At 44.9% G+C, this 24,475-nt stretch overlaps 1 protein-coding gene across 1 annotated transcript in view; it reads left to right on the top strand.

The window, feature by feature from the left end:
* The window catches only part of LOC134990033 (proline-, glutamic acid- and leucine-rich protein 1-like), a 161,835-nt gene that overhangs the window by 85,639 nt on the left and 51,721 nt on the right, over positions 1–24,475 (top strand). Inside the window, exon 4 of the mRNA XM_063950644.1 lies at positions 7,036–7,089. Within this exon, the coding sequence (XP_063806714.1) occupies positions 7,036–7,089 (54 nt within the window). The remainder of the gene's footprint in view (positions 1–7,035; positions 7,090–24,475) is intronic.

Genomic DNA, 24,475 nt, shown 5'->3' with positions numbered 1-24,475 from the left:
ATCTCAGCCTTTCCGTTCCTTCCATTATTTCTAAAAATCCTGTTTGCACTGACTTTGCTTTCAATAACCCCACCTTCTCCTTGTTCATTCACTATTACACCCACACCATTCTATTCCTCAGAACAATTTTACTGTACTGGAATTATGGCTCCTCGATCCTGTCCCATACCAGTCCTCACTGCCAGGTCTCACCCCCCAATTTCCAAATCACCCACATGCACTCAGAACCCAGCCAACCTTATCCCCATCTCGCCTGTCCCCTCCCTATCTTTCTCCTGTGCACTGTGGAATGCTAGATCAATCTGCAACAAGCTGCCAGCTATCCACAACCTCTTCATCTCCCACACTTTTAACCTTCTCGCCATCACTGAAACCTTGCTCTCCTCCTCAGACACCACCTCGTCTGCTGCCCTCTCCTATGGAGGCCTCACACGGTCAGACCTGATGACCGACAGGGTGGAGGCATGGGCATCCTCTCCCCTAACTGCACCTTTTGTGTCATCCCACCTGAGCCCTCCCTCACATTCTCCACCTTTGAGGTCCACACTATCCGCCTCTTCAACCCCATTCACCTCCTTGTGGCAGTGATATACCGCTCCCCTGGCCACTGTTCACCTTTCCTTGATAACTTTGCTGCTTGGCTTCCCCACTTTCTCTCCTCTGACTTCCCCTCTGTCATCCTCTGTGACTTTAACATCCCTATTGACATCACTAATGCTCCTTCCACTAAACTTCTCACCCTTTCCACCTCCTTTGGACTTTCTCAGTGGACCTCCACCCCTACTCACAATCTCGACCACTCCCTCAACCTTGTCTTTACCCACCAATGTGATCTCTCTGATTTCTCAAACTCTCCCTTTCCTCTCTCTGACCACCATCTGCATTCTTTCACCATCTCATCCACCTTTCTCCTCTCCATGCCAAGACCCACCATCACCAGATGCAATCTTGGGTCTCTTGACCCCGCTTTCATGTCCTCTCTCTCGAGACTTTCCTCTCTCCTCTTTCCACCATGACCGGTCCCAACCAGGCAGCCTCCTTCTATAACTCTTCCCTAACCACTGCTTTCAACTCTGTGGCCCCCCTCTCCTGTGTACCCCTCCGCTGCTCCAGACCCCAACCCTGGCACACCAAACTAACACACTTTTTACAAAAATGCTCATGCTCCGCTGAACGCTCCTGGAGGAAATTCACTATATGCTGGACTTCCTCCATTTCAAGTTTATTCTCTCCTCCTACAGATCTGCATTTCTCATCTCTTCTCGGTCATCTTGTCCACACCGTCTCTTTGAAACTTTCAACACTTTCACTTTCAACACTCTCCTTCGCCCCCTCCTCCTCCCCTCCTATCCTTCCTCACTGCCACTGACTGCCTCATTCTTCATCTCCAAAATTAAGGATATCTGACATGAAATCTCCCCCCGTCACCCTCTGCTGCCCCACTGCCCCCATCATCCCTCCCCTCCATCTATCCCACCCTGTCCTCCTTCCGTCCCACTTCAGACAAGGAAGTCCACTCCCTCATCTTATCCTCCCCCCTCCACCTGCCCCCTGGACCCCCTTCCCTCTCGTCTTCTCCGCTCCCTCTCCCCCACTGCCTACTCCCACCTTGCTCACCTCATTAATCTATAGCTCCCTACCGGCATCTTCCCCTCACCATTCAAACATGCTCTGGTCTAACCTATTCTCAAAAAACCCAACCTCGACCCTTCATCACCCACTAACTACCACCCCATCTCTCTTCTCCCTTTCGCCTCCAAACTACTAGAACGACTGGTCTACAGCCATCTCACAAGCTACCTCTCTGACAACTCCATCCTCAATCCACTACAATCTGGCTTTCGCCCACTCCACTCCACTGAGACTGCCCTGGTGAAAGTCACCAATGACCTGCTTTTGGCCAAATCCAGGGGCCACCTCTTTGCTCATCCTTCTGGACCTCTCTGCTGCCTTTGACACTGTGGATCATCCTCTCTTCCTCCGCACACTCCAAAACGCTGGCCTCTCTAGCACTGTCCTTGGCTAGTTTTCTTCTTACCTCACTAACAGCTCCTTCGCTGTGTCTGCCTCCGGCACCACCTCACACCCTTCTATCCTTCTTGTTGGTGTCCCTCAGGGTTCTGTCCTTGGCCCCCTTCTGTTCTCCCTGTAAACCTCTTCCCTGTGTGCGCTCATTAACTCCTTTGGCCTTCAATACCACCTCTATGCTGATGACACACAACTCTACCTCTCCTCTCCTGATCTGTCCCCCTCTGTCCTCTCTCAGGTTTCCAGCTGCCTCTTCGCAATCTCCTCCTGGATGTCTGAGTGCTCTCTGAAGCTCAACATGGACAAAACTGATCTCATCATCTTTCCCCCATCCAGACCAACACCCCCTACCAATATTTCTATCACTGTTGACAACACCACCATCTCCCCCGTTCCCCAACTCTGCTGCTTGGGTGTCACTCTTGACTCCTCCCTCTCCTTTGCACCCCAGTTCCAAGCTCTGGCACAATCCTGTTGGTTCCAGCTACGCAACATTGCTCGCATCAGGCCATTTCTCTCCCAGAGTGCAACTAAACTTAACATCCACTCACTGGTCATCTCACAACTTGACTACTGCAATGTTCTCCTCACTGGCCTCACTTGCTTCCATCTTGCTCCCCTTCAATCTGTCCTGAACTCCGCAGCTAGGCTTATCTTCCTCTCCCGCCGCTCCACATGTGCCACTCCCCTTTGACAAAATCTACACTGGCTCCCATTCCCCTACAGAATCCTCTTCAAACTCCTCACCCTCACATACAAGGCCATCTCTAATTCCACTGCTCCCTACATCTCCAACCTACTCTGCCTTCATACTGTACACCCTCCTGCCCTCTACGGTCGACCAATGACCGTCGCCTCTCCACTGCCGTGGTCACTGCTTCCCATGCTCGAGTTCAAGACTATGCCCGTGCTGCACCCCTTCAGTGGAATGCACTCCCCCACTCCATTAGACTCTCCCCGACCTTGCAAAGCTTCAAATGGGCACAAAAAATCCACCTATTCATCAAATCATACCCTCCCAACGCATAATCAAGTCATGAGGCCGCTCCTCCATCCCCCTGCCTCATGCCTTGAACATCTCTGCTTTGCTTACATACTGCCATCAGGCTACCTCCCTCTTGCTTGCACCTCATGTCATCTTTCTGTCATCCCTTCCCACTAGATTGTTAGCTCTTCAGAGCAGGGCCCTCTTTCCTCTTGTTATCTAAGCCCTCTTCTCGACACATTTCACTAGCAGCTCTCCCCTACTCAGTGACCATATATACCTGCTTTTTCTCCTGCTGGTAAAGGCTCATCTCCATCGATGGCCACCAGCCCTAGTAATATGATGATCACTACTTACATCTTAGCTGTATTATGTCTTGAGAATTGTGGTGCTCTTTGTTACCAGTACTCTATTTGTTATTTATTTATTGTAATGCTAAGTTTTGTCTCCCTGTACTGTCTTTTGTACGGTGCTGCGAAACACTTGTGGTGCCTTATAAATAAAAATAGTAATAATAATTCCCTAGCAGAAGAGAATTGGGAGAAGACATGGGTCGAGTCATGAGTGTCCCTGGAGCGGGGAGACCTCAGACTCAAGAAGGTAGAACTGTAAATGCAATTTATTTTTTGGGGGGGATTGAAAAAAAAATGTATACTAGTTTAATTTTTTCCTTCATTTTGTTGTCTTTTTTTTTTTAAACAGATGAAATGCCACAAAGCAGCTCCAGATTGGCATCAGGATTTGGACTGTACTTCAGACCGGACTTACTTCAGGAAGATTCGGATGACGAGGATGTGGACCCTCAGCCAACTGCTTCCACGCCTCTTCATGAGTAATTAGTATATAGACATGTACAGGGCCGGATTAAACCTTGGGGGTGCCCAGGGCACTTATGACTGGGGAGCCCCAATGAAAGGTGGGAGATGTATATTAGATTGTGTATACCTCCCAACATGTCCCATTCCAGGAGGGACAAAATGCTCTCTACCTGGACTTCCCCAGGTGATTGGCATCACCTCTGGTGAACTATTTAATTGATAAGAAAGGTACTCCAACACTGGTGATTGCATTCATAAATTAAGAAGGAAGTCCCGGATAGAGAGCATTGTGTCCCTGCTGGAATGGGTCAAGTTGGGAGGTCTAGATTGTGTATATTAAATTTAAACCAATGGAGTATATTAGTTTTAACTAGAGTTGAGCAGGTTCGGTTTTATGCGGAATTACCCGGATCTCAAAACGGCATCTCACTGGCTCACGGATGTTACGTGTTTTGGATAGCCAATGAGAAAAATCAGGATAAAACCGACCTTACGATAATTCTGACTTTAAGAACTGAGTAAATCCAAACCCGCTCATCTCTAGTTTTAACTAATAGTGTAATAATGCCTGGGTACTGTTTATAGCTCCACCTAATTGAAAGACAACTATTTAAAAAACTTTTCTTGTAGTGGAACAAAGACAACTTAACCTTAAAATACACATATAAAATTATAATAATTTATTTTGTCACATGCAAGAATAACAGCAGCCTCTGTACTACTTACACACTGGGATAGGACTCAGGAGGACTCTCTCTGTGTGTCTCTATCTGTAGACCCAAATGGTTTAGTTGCATAACAGTTTACAGAGGACTCAGACACCCAGGCAGGGAGAAGGAGAAGCTGGGATCCCTGTGTCATTTACAGCTCTCTCCACCCTCCTATTTCTCCTCTGGTCAGAAAGCTCTGTCGGTAACATGATATTCCTGTGTTTTTTCCTGCACTGCATACTGTTATGCTTGCATTCTGTCTGCGGGCTCTGCTGCTGCTTAACAGGTAAAGCTAGTGATGTCAGTGTGCTCTGGCCGGGGTGCCCTCCTGACAAAAGGGGGCCCGGAGTTCAGTATGCCCTGCATCCCTCCCTTAATTTGGCTATGGACATGTATAATGTGTATTTCATTAGAAAGTTGTGCAAAATGCCTTTAAAATTGAATGTGCGCAATTAAATTTCTTTTTTTACATTTCAGCTTCAGCGTTTTCAGTGGTAGCAGATATTCAAAGTGGACAAGCACCTTCACAAGTGGACAAAGTTAATACCTTGGCTGTGGAGTTTCACCAGCGTCAGGACAGCTTCAGAGATACTATCAACAGCCAAATGGAGGCCATGAGGATGACAATGGACAGTATGGCCAACACTCTCAAAGAAATTCAGAAGACCCATCAAGAAGATCGAAACACCATCATGGACACTCTTCGGATTCTAACAACATCCGTCTGCAAACTGGTGGACAACGCGGAGTGCCAAAGCGCCAGCCAACAACAATCAGCGACCAGTCTCAGCCTCATCGACTTCCATCCAACTCATTGTGGAAAAACTTCCAGGATCACAACAACAACAACAAACATCAAGACCACCACCACCACAACCACCACCAGCTGCACAGAGACCCCCACTGTATGCCCTTACTTCACCAACACCCTGGTATGGACAATCACAACAATACCAAGGGTATCAAGGGATGTACCCCGTCTACAGGCAGACGTGAGAAGCTGCACCAACAAGACCTCCAAGAAGACATCCATCACCACCAAACACACCCCAAATTCCGGATCCAGATGAAGAAGAGGATACTGGAGACTGAAACACGGTTGTATAGTTTCATTTTTTAAATGTATGTATATATGTAATATATGTATATTTTTGTGTCCCCTTTTCTCATTCCCATTATTTTATTATTTTCTATGCAGTGTTCAAGTCAAATTACTTTCTAATAAATATTTAAAATGCCAGCTCTAATATATACTGCGGACGCCAGGCGCATCTTATTTCCATGTGCTATGAATGTGCGCTGTACGTCGCAAAACTCTACTTCCCATAAGAGAAAACAATACACCCACACATTATCTGAGTTCCAAAGCTCATTGATGTATATATTTGTTATTAAAAGGATATGTATACAATATATCACATGTACAGTATATATATATATATATATTTACATGGTTATAATTTACACAGTAAGAAGTTATTACAAACTAATTCAAATACAGCCACAGCCAGCATACAATTACCCTCTCTCTCAATGCCACTAATCGCTCCAATTCTTCCATCTTTAGCTGTGCCTCAACACCAGCTAACAGCAGCAGAGTATCACCAACACACCATCTTGCTCAGGACCCAGGAGAGTAATAGAACAGGAAACTCTTCTGTGTGGGATCAGCTATACTCTGAGTCTTTTGGGGGTGTACAGATCTCTCTGCTATTGGTCTAGGGGAGGGAACTTTCTCATTCATGATGAGTCATTGGTCCGTTCATATGCAAGCAACATCCAGCCTTGATGGTGTAATTACAGAAGATAGCCACTGGTACCAAGCTGCAAGCATGCTGTCTTCCAGGAAATTCATTGTTCTAATAAGAGTGACTTTAGCTTTCATACATTTAATCATATCTACTTATGGCAATGTGCTATAACTTAATCACAGGCATCAAATGAATCCACACATTAATCTGGTTACTTTGACACCAAGCACGACATGTCCATCTTGCTCTGCTCCAACAATACACATACATGACGTTATATTCCATTATTTAATTTGAAACCTTATGATGTCTGGTGCTTGATATGTTTAAATGTATGTGCTTTATAAAATATGTGTTGAATATATCTTTGTGGTATGTCTGTGTAAATGCGTATGTTACTATATATTGCTGTGCTCGCTGCGGGTATTTGCAAGCATAGCGACTCATAATGTGTAGGGTTTGTATGTTCTCTCGATGTAATATTTTTGACTTTGACAGTAAAGTTTTTTTTTACGTGCAAATTTATCCTGAGCAGGTTTAAATTACAAAAGAGTTTGGCGTTTGGTTTTAGATATACATGCGCGTGCGTGTATAAATGTGGTGAAAGGATGACAGCTCCTTTACATAATGTTTATTCAAATAGGCCATGCAGAGCAAAATCTGATCCCACATTTTTTTAAAAAATTTTTAAGTTTGTCCCATGATGTGTTACCTAATTATTCACCTGTTGTGTTTTCCAATAGGGATGGTCCAAAATTCGGCTACAGGAAAACGATGATGGTGAAGAGGTGATCTGGGTGAGTAACATGTCTCACACATCACACAAGCCTTGTCCCGCTAGGCCAGATGTTCCCTACATCGGTCCTCAAAGACCCTACATTTCATGTTTTCCAGGACACCTAGCAGGTGAACCGGTGTAATTATTACTCACTCACACGTTGTAAAAGACCCACGGGTGGTGCAAATTTTTTAAATTGCAAACCTCTGAGTAGACTCGGAAAACATGAACTGTGGGTGGGTACTTGAGGCCAGAGGTGAGGAACCACTGCAATAGACAAGGGGTTTTAAACATGCGGCTCTTCTGCTGCTGTGGAACTACACATACCAGCTCGCCCTTCCTCAGTTTTAGCGTGTCTTAATAGCAAAACTGATGCTGGGCATGCTTGGATGTGCAGTACCACAGCAGCGGGAGAGCCACATGTTTGAGACCCATGACATAGTGCAGGAATGGGGAACCCTCAGTCCTCCCGCGGATGTGGAACTACACATACCAGCATGCCCAGCATCAGTTTTACCATGGTCAAGAAGAAAAATTGTTTCAAAAGCATGCTGGGCTGTGTAGTTCCACAACAGCAACCGGGCCTTTGGTTCCCCATCCCTGCTCATGGCTCTTGTAGAACCTCACCTTCCAGCATTCTATGCCACCAGGTGGCAGGGCATGCTGGGCTGTGTAGTTCCACAACAGCTAGAGGGTCTTATGTACCCCCAAAAGTTCATGTTTTCCAGGTTACCTGGCAGGTGAAGAGGTGTATTAATTACTCATTGACACATTTCAAAATAATCTATGATGGCCTAAATTATTATATTATTTTGGAAAACACAGACTTTTCAGGGTACTCGAGTACCCAGGTTGGTAACCACTGCTCTAGACCATTGGTCTTCACCCTTTGGCCCTACCGGTGATGTTGCAATACACATACCAGCACGGCCTGCAACAGTTTTTAAATGTCTTAAAAGAAAATCTGTGGCCGGACATGCTGGGATTTGCAGTTCTACAGCAGCCGGAGTGCCAAAGGAATCCCATCCCTGCTCAAGAATCCTGTAGAACTTAACCTTCCAACATTCTCTGCCACTTGGTGCCAAGGAGTGCAAGGCTGTGTAGTTACCCAACAGCTCAAGGGATATGTATTGAGACCCATGACTTATTATTTTTCAAGTACTTATGTGTATTTTTCTTTTGGTTTCAGGTATTCCACAAAGAAAAACATAACAGAATATCTAGGTCAAGAAAAACACATTGAATTTCAGTTTTAAGTTTTATTTATGAATACAATAAAGTTACTTAAACTTTTTTGAATTAATACAATTTTGAATACAATCAAAAAGTGTTTCCTTTAACTGTTATTGTAAATTTACTTTGGGCAGGAGAGTGTTAATTGGGCTAGGACAAACACATCACAATACGGGGGGGGGGGGGCACACTGCAAGTAGGCCGTCATGGTAGAAGGGGAGCGAGTCAGCGCCACATAGAGCTGGACACGTGTCCCTGAATTTCAAGAACATCCCTGAGAAACCTGCGGAAGAGAAGTGAGATTGAAATAAAAAGAAAAATCGGAGTGTCTTCTATCCTGCAGCAACACTGGGGCCCAGGAGTACGCAGCACTGGAACAAACACACGTGTCACAACTAGAGATGAGCCGGTTCGGTTCTCAGAGAACCGAACCCTACCGAACTTCACTACCCGAGCCCAGATCCGAGTCCGGCTCGGGTTTTCCCGCCTGAATCAAAAATCAGAACGAGGCAAAATGTCATCATCCCGCTTTCGGATTCTTGAGGGGTTTGGTTTCCATATAAGGAGCCTCGCGTCGATGCCATTTTCACTCCAGTCTCGGAGAGTGTAGTGAGAGGACGTGTCTCCGTCCTCAGGGTCTGTGCGGGCGGGAAAGTGGGCTGGTGAGTCTAGTGCTGTCTTGTGCTGCTCAGTCCAGTGTAGTGTCTTAGCTGCATCAGTCAGTCCAGTGACCAGTCACAGTGGTTGTGTCCTCTGCTGCCATATGTCCAGTGCTGCTGTATAATAAGTCCCTTACAGTGTCGCTGTGTTGTCCTGCATCAGACCAGTGGTGGTGTCCTGTGCATCAGTCAGTCCAGTGACCAGTCACAGTGGTGGTGTCCTCTGCTGCCATATGTCCAGTGCTGCTGTATAATAAGTCCCTTACAGTGTCGCTGTGTTGTCCTGCATCAGACCAGTGGTGGTGTCCTGTGCATCAGTCAGTCCAGTGACCAGTCACAGTGGTTGTGTCCTCTGCTGCCATATATCCAGTGCTGCTGTATAAGTCCCTTACAGTGTCGCTGTATTGTCCTGCATCAGACCAGTGGTAGTGTCCTGTGCATCAGTCAGTGCAGTGACCAGTCACAGTGGTGGTGTCTTCTGCTGCCATATGTCCAGTGCTGCTGTATAATAAGTCCCTTACAGTGTCACTGTGTTGTCCTGCATCAGACCAGTGGTGGTGTCCTGTGCATCAGTCAGTCCAGTGACCAGTCACAGTGGTGGTGTCCTCTGCTGCCATATATCCAGTGCTGCTGTATAAGTCCCTTACAGTGTTGCTGTGTTGTCCTGCATGAGACCAGTGGTAGTGTCCTGTGCATCAGTCAGTGCAGTGACCAGTCACAGTGGTGGTGTCTTCTGCTGCCATATGTCCAGTGCTGCTGTATAATAAATCCCTTACAGTGTCGCTGTGTTGTCCTGCATCAGACAAGTGGTAGTGTCCTGTGCATCAGTCAGTTCAGTGACCAGTCACAGTGGTGGTGTCCTCTGCTGCAATATGTCCAGTGCTGCTGTATAATAAGTCCCTTACAGTGTTGCTGTGTTGTCCTGCATCAGACAAGTGGTAGTGTCCTGTGCTGTATATTATTTACTTCAAATAAAGGGGTTATTAACATTTAATACAAATATAATTTTTACAGGGTTTGCCCTGTGTGGTGTAGAGGTACGCTCTCCTGTGCCGCATATTGTGTTATATAACTCCAGAAAAATAATGGAGAACAAAAATGTAAATGATTAAATAGGGAAAGATCAAGAACCACTTCCTACTAGTGCTGAAGCTGCTGCCACTAGTCATGACATAGACGATGAAATGCCATCAAGTTGTCTGCCAAGGCCGATGCCCAATGTGATAGTAGAGGGCATGTCAAATCCAAAAAGCCAAAGTTCAGTAAAAAGACCCCCAAAAAATGTATTTCAATGGTCTGAGTAGAAACATAAACTTGCCAATATGCCATTTACGACATGGAGTGGCAAGGAACGGCTAAGGCCCTGATCTATATTCATGACTAGTGGTTCAGCTTCACATGATGATGGAAGCCCTCATCCTCCCGCTAGAAAAGTGATATAAGTTAAGTTGCTAAAAGCACAGCAAAGAACTGAGTGTTCTAAGATGGTATTACAAATCCCCAAGGAGAGTCCAAGTGTGTCGGCGGTTGCGATGCCTGACCTTCCCAACACTGGACGGGAAGAGGTGGCTTCTTCCACCATTTGCACGCCCTCTGCAAGTGCTGGAAGGACCACCCACAGTCCAGTTTCTGATATTCAAATTGAAGATGTCACTGCTGAAGTACACCAGGATGAGGATATGGGTGTTGCTGGCGCTGAGGAGGAAGTTGGCGGTGAGGATTCTGATGGTGATGTGGTTTATTTAAATCAGGCACCGGGGGAGACACCTGTTGTTCGTGGGATGAATAAGCCTATTATGATGCTTGGGCAAAATACCAAAAAAGCCACCTCTTCGGTGTGGAATTATTTCTCCACAAATCCGGACAACAGGTGTCAAGCCATATGTCAATCTGTAATAAGTAGGGGTAAGGATGTTAACCACCTAGGAACATTCTCCCTTATACGTCGCCTGCTGCGCATTCATCAGAAGTCAGTGTCAAGTTGTGAAACTTTGGGAAAGAGCATAAGTGGTCCACTGACACCTAAATCCCTTCTACCTCTTGTACCCAAGCTCCTGCAAGCCACACCACCAACTCCCTCAACGTCAACTTCTTCCTCAGTCAGGAACGTTAGTAGTCCTGCAGGCCATGTCACTGGTAAGACTGAGGAGTCCTCTCCTAACCGGGATTCCTCTGGAGGATCCTTGAGTGGTACCCCTACTGCTGCTGTTGCTGCCGCTGCTGTTGTTGCTGCTGGGAGTCGATCATCATCCCAGAGGGGAAGTCGGAAGACCACTTGTACTACTTCAGCTTAGCAATTGACTGTCCAACAGTCCTTTATGAGGAAGATAAAATATGACAGCAGTCATCCTGTGGCAAAGCGGATAACTGAGGCCTTGACAGCTACGTTGGTGTTAGACATGAGTCTGGTATCCGCCTTTAGTTCAGTGGGACTTAGAGAATTGTTTGAGGTAGTGTGTCCCGGTACCAAATCCCATCTAGGTTCCACTTCACTAGGCAGGCGATACCAAGAATGTGCAGAGATGTCAGAATAAGTGTCCTCCATTTCCTAAAAAATGCAGTTGTACCCACTGTCCACTAAACCACGGACATGTGGACAATTGGAGCAGGGCAGACTAAGGACTATATGACTGTGGCAGCCCACTGGGTAGATGTATTGCCTCCCACAGCAACAACAGCATCTCACAAATGCCAACTCGTTCTTAGGCAGGCTACGCTATGTATCACCGCTTTCCATAAGAGTCACACCGCTGACAACCTCTTACATAAACTGAGGGACATTATCGCACAATGGCTTACCCCAATTAGACTCTCCTGGGGATTTGTGATATTGGACAATGCCACCAATATTGTGCATGCATTACATCTGGGCTAATTCCAGCATGTCCCATGTTTTGCACATACAATTAATTTGGTGGTGAGAAAGACAGCATTTTGCTAGAATAGTTTTCAGCCATTTTGCATAACAGTAGCCATATGTTTGAATATAAAGAAACGCTTTTGCTTTAAGGTTATAAGTAATGCTGACATTTTATTATTTAGAAAGAAGTTCCTCTGAGAACCAAGGTTAAGCTAATCGCTTATCTCCTGGAACATGTTTTTGGGAACAGTGATGTTTTGGGAACAGTGTCTACAGACTGACTCTCAAGGATTGTAATGTCTCCTAATTTCTATGTGTGAGAAATGACGCTTAGACTTATGTTTTGTGACGTGTAACAAATTCCTGTACATGCCTATAAGAACCCCTAGAGCCTAGACAATAAACCAAAGTGGGCTCATTATCAACATAACCAAGCGTGATGTCGTCTGATTGAGTCTCCCAATCGATTGGTTACAGGTATATAAACAGACAACAGAAGGAACTTGATATAGGAGAACGTTTTATCTCCAACAGTACATGGGGCCATTGTCCGCGATCACTGACAGCTGCCGCTGGTGGATGACAACACGACTGATGGCCGTATGCAGACACTGACTAAATCCCTGGTGTGAGTAATCTAAAAGCTTGATCTTCATCTTGATTACTCTATCAGTCTGTGTATACTGCCCGTCAGCTAAGCTATACGTGATTATTTTTTTAACCCGTTTTGTCTGTTTAAAAGGTGCATATTTTTGTTATGTTTCTGTTCTGTGTTTTTTCTGATAACGTACGTGCATAAGTTTCAGTTTCACTTTTGCAAGGAAAAATGTGTTTTTATTTTTAAATGACATGTCAGAATTGCAAATGCTCAATATTTTTGTGGTATAATCCTGTTATGGAGTCCGATTATTGTAAGTTTAAAGGTACATTGCAAAAGAGTGATTTTAGTTTTGTTGGTAGTTAAAATAGGTTTTGCTGCAATTGTGGGTTGCCATATTGATAAAGAAATAATAGAAACATTTGTTGGTGATAAATTTCCGTATTGTCTAATACCAGGAACCTTTCAAGTGGTTTGTTCTAAGTCTTTGTCATGCTTACCCCTTGGTCCCAGAGTTATAGTTAGTGAAGGAAATTCTTCTGATTATAAACAGCGTTTAACCAGATGGCATAGAATTAGGTTAAGACATTGAACACTCACATACTCAGTTTTTTTTAATCCAGTATATTTTGTAGACAAATAAGGTAACCTTCTGAGGTTAAATTAAGCGTTTCAGGACTTCCGGGGGCGGAGCCAGCGAGCATGGCTGCTTTTTAACACAGCTCCTTTGAGCTGCTGCACTATCTGCAACAATCCTCAGTTCTCAGCAATTATATTATCATCTAAACACCTTACTGTTGCTGCAAACACTACAGGGTACAAGAAGAGGTGAAAACTGCAGAAGAAAATCGATTTTTGCCCTGAAGTCCAGCCATCGGTGTAGACGGCCTGTATGACCACCAGCATAGCGTTGGCGTGAAATGGTGTCTGACGGTGGACCGGGACACTAGCAACCCCAAGACACTGAGGACTGCCTCTCTATAACTGAGGACAACGATCCCTCACCCTCCAACCTTACTTGTTTGGGAAGAGACCGCCGAGGTGAGCGGCTGGGTCGAGCACGGCAGTGGCGAAGGATTCCCGACTGGCCGAGGGAGAGTGGGTGAGTGCACGGCTCTCCAATCCGGGGACATCCCTACGAGGTGGAACCCGCCTAGTGACGGATCCTGCCTGCTTGCCGGCGGACGAGGACTTGCATGCTGGGGGACGCTGTATAACCCGCCTGTAGCGGAAGTACGAACGGCTCAACGACCCGACTCTGCCCGTGTGGTGCGGTGGCCGGTGGGGCCCTATCTGCACTGAGGGAGCTTGGTGGCGGCTACTACCAGCAGAACAACGCAGCAGGGGCGTGCGGCTATTCATGGACCGCTGAGAGTTAAGGGGAGATCGGTCCCTACCTGATGCTCAGTGGGGGTGACGGCAAGTAAAGGGATGCCTGGACTCTGCTAACCAGTTTTGCAGCAGCACAGCCCCACTGCACGGATCTCCTCAACCCCTGCATACTGACCACAGTGATATGGATCTCTTCCCACCTGGCATTAACCTTGTATGTATACCCCTTTCCCCTTTCCATTAACACCTCTTGCACAAACTTCCCAATACTTTGTTCCGTTCCTCCCTGGTGTGTGTCCCCTGCTGCCCCCCACCCCCCCATCCTCTCCCTGCCACGTCCTTGTTCCCTCTTGGTGTCCCTCCTTTACTGCTTTCTCTTTAACTCATGTACAAGAGTATTTGAACAGTGACCTGAGGTTTACCATCTCCTGTTCAGCATCTTGCAGGGAGCTGCAAAGTGAACTGCACCTGGCTGTTTCACTGACTGCTTTTGAGACGGCTCCGGTCTTCTCCCATATATACCTGCATGGCTATTGTGTACGTATTAAATCTGGTACACTGGAGGAGACTATATTTAACTACATTCTGTAACTGTTGAACTTTCTTTCCTCACCACATCAGTGGACTTCCACTGGCCCTTTATTATTTGTATATCTAGATCTGTTTTACATTGATTTAAAGGTTTAGTGTAGTTCATCCTTGTGTCTGGGCTGCCGCCTTGTGGTGATATTGGAACTGCATTACCTTTGGGTCTTATTCCGTTTCTTTGATACCCACGCTGCCACCTGGTGGTTAGATTGTGAATTGTTTGTATGTTTTTTTTTCTTTTTTATTGTGTCTCTTGCATATATTATCGCTTAAGTATCACGAAATCCTGATTTCACGGCTTACTTACCAATATTACAGTTTCTGTATTCAAGTGTCTCTCTATTTTACTGTGTTACGACTGCTGTGGTGTTGAATTGCCCGTGATCCTCACAGTGTGCGATAGAGCAGCGACTGGTCCCTCTTCCGCTTTGCTTTTCTATGAGGTACCGCTTACTGTCAATTCGTGATTTTATGTAAATGTAGATATTAGAGTGAACTACAAGGTCTAATCTGCACATTTTAGTAAGACTATAACACATTCTTCTGGGCTCTTTGGCCTGGCCGTGCATGTGTGCCTGCCCTGCAGCTTTTCTCTATTTTGGTCCATAGTGTTATGGACAAATTTTTAGAAAAACATCAGAATTCCTCAGCAGACATGCCTACTTCTAATGCGAAATCAACCTATAAACATCAAACTGCCCAAAAGGGGAATACAAACCATCCTACTACTCCTCCCTCTCCGTTATCTGGAGGGGAGGAATTTGCTTCCCAGTCATATCCTCGCAATGTTACCTTTCCATCACCAGCTGAGAATGATAAAGAGGTTATTAACATGCTAATGCCCCTTATTGATAAGAAATTTGAGGACTTGCATGCTAGGCTGGATACTTCTTTGGCTAAGATAGAAGCAAACACAGCTAGACTTGACACTCTAGAGCAGAGGACCAGTGACACCGAAGACTCCATATATGTTCTACAACAGGAACTTGCCTCTAAGTCTTAAACTATCCATGTTATGATGGAGAAACTTGATGATTTAGAAAATAGAAATAGAAGATGCAATTTGCGTTTTATAGGCATACCAGAGTCGATTTCAGACGCACAGTTACAGGCTTATGTCAGCACTCTTATTCCAGTGGCGTTGGGGTTTCCTGATATGGATCCTCCATTGCCGGTGGAAAGGGCTCACAGATTGGGCATGCAGCGCAGGGACAGGGGTACACAGCCCAGACCGACTATTGCCAAATTCCTCGACTATAGAGACAAAGCAAAATTGTTAGAAGCATATCGCGCTGCCCCTGAGATCAGGGTGGAAGGCCAAAAAATCTTAGTGTTTCAAGACTTCTCAGTCATAATATCTCAAAAACGCAAGGCCTTCTTGGAGGTCTGTAAGTTCTTGGTAAACAAAAAGATAAAATTTGCACTGCTTTACCCGGCCAAATTGAGGGTTGTTGAGAATGGCCGTACTCTGCTATTCACTGATCCTCAACAAGCGAAATCACATTTCTTAAGGAATGGCTCCCCTTCACCAGCCCATTCTAACTTTAGCGCTGATGATTAATTTCTTGGGTTTTCCATGATGTGTGGGAATGTTACCAGTTGAGGGGCCTGGGTGCCTTGCGGCCTCCTCCCCTGGAAGAGTTGCCCTTATCGTTTTTATCGACTCCGGTGCTGGTATGTTCCCTAGGGGGTTCCCTGGGAGGTGTCCGGATGAGTCCACGAGCCCCTGTTACAGAGTCTTATTAAACAGCTAAATCATATTATATGACCTTGCATGTTTATGTTTTTTAATTTGTTTTTATTTTTATTTATATATATATTTATTTTTTTCACTTTGACTTGATGTTACTTTGTCAATTTTACAAAGCGTTGATGTGGTCCTTGTTACTTGTATTATGGTTTTTGACAGAACGAAGCATCCCCTCCGATGGAGTTGGGGATCCTCAGTTATTTATTTTGGGTCTGTTGGTTGGACCGGGTTCAAATGATTATACAAAAAAAGTTAATTTATTGCTTCAATTTCATTACCAAACTGAAATGACCTGCCTTATTTATATGTCAGAGATTTGGAGATGTGAGATGGAGGGAGGAGGCTGGGGCTCGTGTCTCCTGGTTCTTGGGGCCCACCTGATACCCCTCTTGGATATGGGGAGGTTTTTCCTTGTGACCGCAAGAGGGGAGTTGGGTCATAGTTATTCCCCTCCTAATTCCTATACCAATGGCGGGTGATACTCCTGACATGCCTAATGTTAGGGATACCTCCCACTGTTCCATATTATCCTGGAACATGGGAGGACTGAACACCCCGATCAAAAGAAAAAAGATTCTCACCCACCTCCGTAGGAAGTGCACCTCTATAACCTTTTTACAGGAAACTCATTGGAGACTGGGTGATGAGTCTACTCTACGCGCCTCCTGGATAGCTGAGTGTGTGCAAGCCTCTTACTCTTCTAAGTCTAGAGGGGTGGTGATTATATTCCACAGACAACTGAGATATGAAATCCTGTATTCTATAGCGGATCCTGAGGGTCGCTATTTAATATTAGATACACTGGGGGAGATTCAAATGTTTGAAAAGTTGGTTGGGTGTCTGTTTTTTCCTGTCTATTAGATAGGAAAAAACAGACTCCCAACTGACTTTTCAAACATTTTAATCTCCCCCACTGATTGAGGGTAACAAATTTACGCTAATAAACCTATACGCACCTGGGGGGTCATTCCGAGTTGTTTGCTCGCAAGCTGCTTTTAGCAGCTTTGCACACGCTAAGCCGCCGCCTACTGGGAGTGAATCTTAGCTTATCAAAATTGCGAACGAAAGATTAGCAAAATTGCGAATAGACACTTCTTAGCAGTTTCTGAGTAGCTCCACACTTACTCGGCATCTACGATCAGTTCAGTCAGTTTCGTTCCTGGTTTGACGTCACAAACACACCCAGCGTTCGCCCAGACACTCCTCTGTTTCTCCAGCCACTCCCGCGTTTTTCCCAGAAACTGTAGCTTTTTTTCCGCACACACCCATAAAACGGACAGTTTCCGCCCAGAAACACCCACTTCCTGTCAATCACATTACGAACACCAGAACGAAGAAAAAATCTCATAATGCCGTGAGTAAAATACCTAACTGCATAGCAAATTTACTTGGCGCAGTCGCACTGCGGACATTGCGCATGCGCATTAGCGACTAATCGCTCCGTTGCAAGAAAAAAATAATGAGCGAACAACTCGGAATGACCCCCCTAATGTAGCAACTGGAGAGTTTTTGCGCTGGCTTACTCAGATCTTGGCTAGCAGGGTTAATTACACCCTGGTGGTGGGTGGGTATTTTAATACAGTAGACGATCCTACATTAGATAAATCCTCTCACGTCGTGAGACTGTCCTCCCCATGCTGGAAATATTTACAGGAAATGAAGGACACTTTACACTTGAGTGATCCGTGGCGCCTATTACACCAGACTGACAGAGCCTATAGTCATCTATCCAGGGTGCATGGCTCACTGTCAAGGATAGACTACAGTCTATTAGCGGACCACTTTCTAGATCAGACCAAAAACGCTGTTTTAGATGACATAATTATCTCGGACCATGCACCAGTGCGGCTGGAGATATATGCAGGCTCCCATGCGGATGTGGACTGCCTTTGGCGCTTCCCGTACTACCTGTCCAATACAGATGATTTTAAGACATTTTTACTATACTCCTGGAACAATTTTGTGGATGATAATATAGAGCATTGGGAGAAATCGGTTCTGTTCTGGGAGGCGTCAAAGGCCGTGCTGCGAGGTCACATAATTGGATACGTAGCAAAAAAAGAAAAGACAGCTCAAAACAATATCATGTATTGCATACAGCTATGTCCCATAGCTTTAATACTTACAAAACCAACCCATCCGAGGATCTTTTGGACATATATTTACGTGATAAAAAATTACTTGATGCCTTTCTAATGGCCCAGGCACAACAACGTTTAGATTTTACTAAATTTCATTACTACAAATGGGGAAATAGAACTGGGAAGTTGTTAGCCACTATGTCCAAAGCAAGGAGGAAACGTTCCTTTAATGCGGCCCTGAGGGATAACGCCCGGAATGTAACCCACACTAAAACTACTGATATCTTGACACATCTTAGTGACTTTTACACTAAACTCTATAACCCTATCTCCCCACAAGAGGAGATACAGAGGGAATTTTTGTCTCTAGCGAATCTACCCACACTTAGTTCAGAACAACGAGAGTCATTAGATGGGGACATTCGGGAAGAGGAAATTAGAGCGGTCATAGCATCCTTGAAACCCAACAAATCACCGGGACCTGATGGGTTTACTGGGACTTATTACAAACTACTGCAACAGGAACTCATGCCGACGTTATTGGAACTTTATAATAAAATCTATCGGGAACACCCCACTTATCCGACGTTCTCTCAGGCGTACACTACTCTTATCCTTAAACCAGACAAGGATCCACTACTAGCGGATTCATATAGACCCATTTCCCTCTTAAACTCTGATTTTTAAATTTTCACAAAAATCATTGCGAACAGATTGCAGCTAATCCTCCCTGATCTATTGACAGACCATCAGTATGGTTTTGTGCGTGGCCGTCAATCTGTCAAGGCCATCCGTACAGCCATAGCGGCGACAGTGGCATACAGAAATACCCCTAATTCGGAGCACATGCTCTTAATCCTGGACACTCACAAAGCCTTTGACACCATGTCATGGCATCACTTGTTTAATGTATTGTACTACAGGGGGTTTAATGAAAATGTTATAGATATTATTAAGTATCTCTACACTGCTCCAACGACCTCTTTGCTGGTTAACGGCAAACGGGGTCCTCGGATTTCTATGCACAGAGGTACGAGACAGGGCTGCCCCCTGTCACCCCCTCTCTTTAATTTATCCATTGACCCCCTCTTCCGAGTACTACAGAACCCGATGATTTATCAGGGTATCCCAATTGGGGAAAAAGAGATAAAACTGTCGGCATTCGCTGACGATGTGTTAGTTTATATTGGGAACCCCAAAGATTCATTGCAGGATATTTTATATTTATTGGATAATTTTGGACAAATTTCGGGCTTCCAAGTTAATCTTTCAAAATCCATAGGGCTGTATTTGAAACATGGGATAAAACGCCCAGGATGGGGGAGACAGGTTCCTATAAACTGGGCTAACACTCATATTACATATCTAGGCATTAAACTTCCGAAATATCCCTCAAATTTATATAGGTTGAATGTAAAGGAGGCAATAAACCACATAACGAAAGAGCTAGAAGGATGGAACCATTTAATGCTTTCACATTTAGGGAGAGCTGCTTTGATAAAAATGTGTACCTTTCCACGGTTATTATATGTCTTGCAGTCCCTACCGGTGTTACTCAGTAGATCGGATCTGACCCACATAACTAAACTGTTTCGGCAGTTTATTTGGAAAGGCAAGAGCCCTTGTATTGCGATGCATAAACTACAACAACCAAAAGCTACTGGCGGAATTAACTTCCCAAACATTTTACTTTATAACCACACGTCTTTATTGAGATTCCTGAGAGACTGGTTAAACGATAGAGACACATATGCAAATACACACCTTGAGGCACAATTCATAAAATCCAAAAGTTTGACAAACTTTCTCCATTGTATGGAGGCGGACTGTGATCAGGATCTGAAAGATAATCCCCTTCTGTGGTCGGTCTATCGCCTTTGGCACTCCTTGAGGCGGTCCGTTGACTTGGGGGGACACAAATCCTTGTTTCTAAGGTTTCTAGGTAATCCTGACTTCCAGCATGGGGAGGTGGAGTTCCCCTTTACGATGTTTCATAACGAGGGTCTGCGGGACATAGGACAAATAGTTAATACAGAAACAGGGAAACCTCTTACATTCACTCAATCACAAGAAAAATTTCAATTGCTACGCGATTATCCATTGGCTTTTCTCCAATTGCAACATTATACTTGTTCGGTACTTAGAACATTGTCGAGGGAGGACTTGAATAATGAGCTAGATACCCTGTTGCGAGCCCCACCAGCCACAAAGAGAGCCCATTCCCTACACTACAAACGTTTAAGCACTCAACTAGATTATTCTCAATCTGACTCGGGAGTACGAAAATGGCTATCAGACTTTCCTGAACTAACATGCGATATTCTATTGAAAAGTTTGCCACACTCCTGCAAACTTTTGCCCTCAGCACAATACCAGGAGATGTTTTATAATATAGTTCACAGAGCTTACTTTTGCCCATATAAACAATACATGGCAGGTATGACAGATTCAGACAAAGTCTGAAATGTCACGCTCCTAAAGGGGACTTGTTCCATTGTTTCTGGTCATGCCCATTTCTACGCCGCTTTTGGCTTCAGGTACGTCAATATGCTATGGAACGTCTGGTAAATTTCATCCCCTTTACAGCAGAATGGGCAATTTTTGGAATAATTCCGACTGGGCAAAGGATAACAAAGGGGGGTAGACGCTACTGGCAATCAGTGCAGCTGCACGTAAGGCAATCCTGCAGTCCTGGATACATAGAGAACCTCCTACTTTGTCTTTGTTCAAAGGGAAACGGCATCATGTATTTCAAATGCACTGAATAGAAACATCTTTACAAAAAGACAAGCTGGTAGGGCAATTTTTTGAATCCTGGGAAAGCTATGTGGCTACCCTTCCGGTAGATTTCCAGATTAGAATTCAAACTTCACTAAAAAACATGGAATGGTATGAAACACGTGTGGCAGTTGGGGATCCTCCCATAGTGCTGACTGAATATGGGTTAAGGATGCCGCGGGGCCCCGGCCTCCTCATATCTCTGATACGGTTGAACTGGCAGGTCTTAGGTTTATACTTTTACTTTGCACTTCTTTTACATGATGTTTGCGAGATCGCCCAATATATATGAGAACTCATCAATAAACACTCTATGTTCTCATCTCATCGTGTTATAACGTCATTCGTATGTACGCATTTATTATTGATGCAACCAACACTGGCCCTCGTTCAGAGTTGTTCACTCGCTAGCTGCTTTTAGCAGCATTGCACACGCTAAGCCGCCGCCCTCTGGGAGTGTATCTTAGCTTAGCAGAAGTGCGAACGAAAGATTAGCAGAATAGCGAATAGAAATTTCTTAGCAGTTTCTGAGTAGCTCCAGACCTACTCACACATAGCGATCAGTTCAGTCAGTTTCGTTCCTGGTTTGACATCACAAACACACCCAGCGTTCGCCCAGACACTCCCCCGTTTCTTCAGACACTCCCGCGTTTTTCCCAGAAACGTCAGCATTTTTCCGCACACTCCCATAAAACGGCCAGTCTCCGCCCAGAAACACCCACTTCCTGTCAATCACACTCCGATCACCAGAACGATGAAAAATCTTCGTTACGCCGTGAGTAAAATACTTAACTTTTATGCTAATTTACTTGGCGCATGCGCAGTTTGCGACTAATCGCTCTGTAGCAAAAAAAACTAACGAGCGCACAACTCAGAATCACCCCCACTGTACTATGAAGCAATGTTTTAATAAAAAAATTTTATACCTTAAAAAAAAAAATTAAGCGTTTCAGGATATAGGTAATATGGACTCAATGGAAAGGGAGTTCGGGTATCTTTGCCCTATGTGCAAGTCAGAGTCAATAGAAAGAAGGCTCAGATATGACTGTCCAGGGTGTACGGGACACATACAGCCGGGGACTGTGTGTCTCTTTTAATATAAGGAATCTGCAGTCGAGATTTAACATACAAGGTTTGGGAATAGCGGTATCAGTTTTACATAGAAAAGTATACTAAATCTTTTTTGTCACCTTAAAATGTATTCCTGGCTGATTCAAGGAAATTAACATTGTTAGAAGACGTTAAAGCTATTATTGACAAAGGTAATTTATTCATATATGAAAAACGTATGACTCAGTGGTTGAAGAGGTCTTTGTGGACTAGGTAGAGTCAAGTCAGCAATAACCAAGCTTTGGTTTATTGCGTCAGAAAATAAGATCCAGAGTGTTTGCTTCATTTGACCCTTTGATTGTTGGTATAAGTTATCTCCCTATAAATAAACACTTAAAAGCAGAAGTGTGATGTTTAAAAGAGCAGGTCTTTTAAACTGAGGTGCACTGACTTTTGACTGCGCAGTACAAGTAGAAGTGCGGCCCCGAAGGATTTCGCAAAGTGAACTGATCAATCATGCAAAGGGACCGCACAGTGAACCCCTGGAAATCGACAGTGCTAGGGAGGGGAAATAGAAACTTATTGGTGCAATTTGTTTAAGGGGCAAACTTTCCAGAGGAAGGGAAGTGCTGACCAATGAAGGAAACTTGAAGCAAACAACAAACACTGGATTAATAAAACAAGGGTTTTTCTGACACTGTAAAAATTTGGCCAAGGAACAATATCTAATCCTTTGTAATAATTTTTATATTACATGCACATTACTGTATATGTACAGGGAAGCAGCAATGTAATGAGAACTGCTGTTTCACTGCTATAAGCTAAAAAATAAGATTTTAAACCTACCGGTAAATCTATTTCTCCTAGTCCGTAGAGGATGCTGGGGACTCCGTAAGGACCATGGGGTATAGACGGGCTCCGCAGGAGATAGGGCACCTAAAAAGAACTTTGACTATGGGTGTGCACTGGCTCCTCCCTCTATGCCCCTCCTCCATACCTCAGTTAGAGAACTGTGCCCAGAGGAGGTGGACAATACAAGGCAGGATTTAGCAATCCAAGGGCAAGATTCATACCAGCCCACACCAATCATACCATGTAACCTGGAACATACATAACCAGTTAACAGTATGAACAAAAACAACAGTAACGGTCCAAGACCGATGTCAACTGTAACATAACCCTTATGTAAGCAACAACTATATACAAGTCTTGCAGAGTTTCCGCACTGGGACGGGCGCCCAGCATCCTCTACGGACTAGGAGAAATAGATTTACCGGTAGGTTTAAAATCTTATTTTCTCTTACGTCCTAGAGGATGCTGGGGACTCCGTAAGGACCATGGGGTTTATACCAAAGCATCCAATCAGGCGGGAGAGTGCGTATGACTCTGCAGCACCGACTGAGCAAACGCTAGGTCCTCATCAGCCAGGGTATCAAACTTGTAGAATTTAGCAAAAGTGTTTGACCCCGACCAAGTCGCCGCTCGGCAAAGTTGTAAAGCCGAGACGCCTCGGACAGCCGCCCAAGAAGAGCCCACCTTCCTAGTGGAATGGGCCTTTACCGAATTTGGTACCGGCAATCCAGCCGTAGAGTGAGCCTGCTGAATCGTATTACAGATCCAGCGAGCAATTGTCTGCTTTGAAGCAGGAGCGCCAATCTTACTGGCCGCATACAGGACAAACAGAGCCTCTGTTTTCCTAATTCTAGCCATCCTGGCTACATAAATCTTTAAGGCCCTGACTACATCCAGGGATCTGGAATCCTCCAGGTCACCGGTAGCCACAGGCACCACAATAGGTTGATTCATATGGAACGACGAAACCACTTTAGGCAAAAAGTGTGGACGTGTCCTCAATTCAGCTCGATCCACATGACAAATCAAGTAGGGGCTCTTGTGTGAGAGAGCCGCCAATTCTGACACTCGCCTTGCTGATGCTAAGGCCAACAACATGACCACCTTCCAGATAAGAAATTTCAACTCAACCTTGTTAAGCGGTTCAAACCAGTGTGATTTTAGGAACTGCAACACCACGTTCAGGTCCCATGGTGCCACTGGAGGCACAAAAGGGGGCTGAAAGTGCAGCACTCCCTTTACAAACGTCTGGACTTCTGGAAGAGAAGCCAATTCCTTCTGAAAGAAAATCGAGAGGGCCGAAATCTGTACCTTAACCGAGCCTAATTTCAGGCCCATATCCACTCCTGTCTGTAGGAAGTGGAGAAGACGACCCAGATGAAAATCTTCCGTAGGTGCATTCTTGGTCTCACACCAAGACACATACTTTCGCCAGATACGGTGATAATATTTTATCGTCACCTCCTTCCTAGCCTTTATTAAAGTAGGGATGACCTCTTCCGGAATCCCCTTTTTTGCTAGGATTCGGCGTTCAACCGCCATGCCGTCAAACGTAACCGCGGTAAGTCTTGAAATACACAGGGCCCCTGCTGCAACAGGTCTTCCCTCAGAGGAAGAGGCCAGG

The sequence above is a fragment of the Pseudophryne corroboree genome, chromosome 2 (assembly GCF_028390025.1).
Source record: "Pseudophryne corroboree isolate aPseCor3 chromosome 2, aPseCor3.hap2, whole genome shotgun sequence".
In the NCBI taxonomy this organism is placed as follows: domain Eukaryota; kingdom Metazoa; phylum Chordata; class Amphibia; order Anura; family Myobatrachidae; genus Pseudophryne; species Pseudophryne corroboree.
This window is presented reverse-complemented; position numbering and strand designations above follow the sequence as displayed.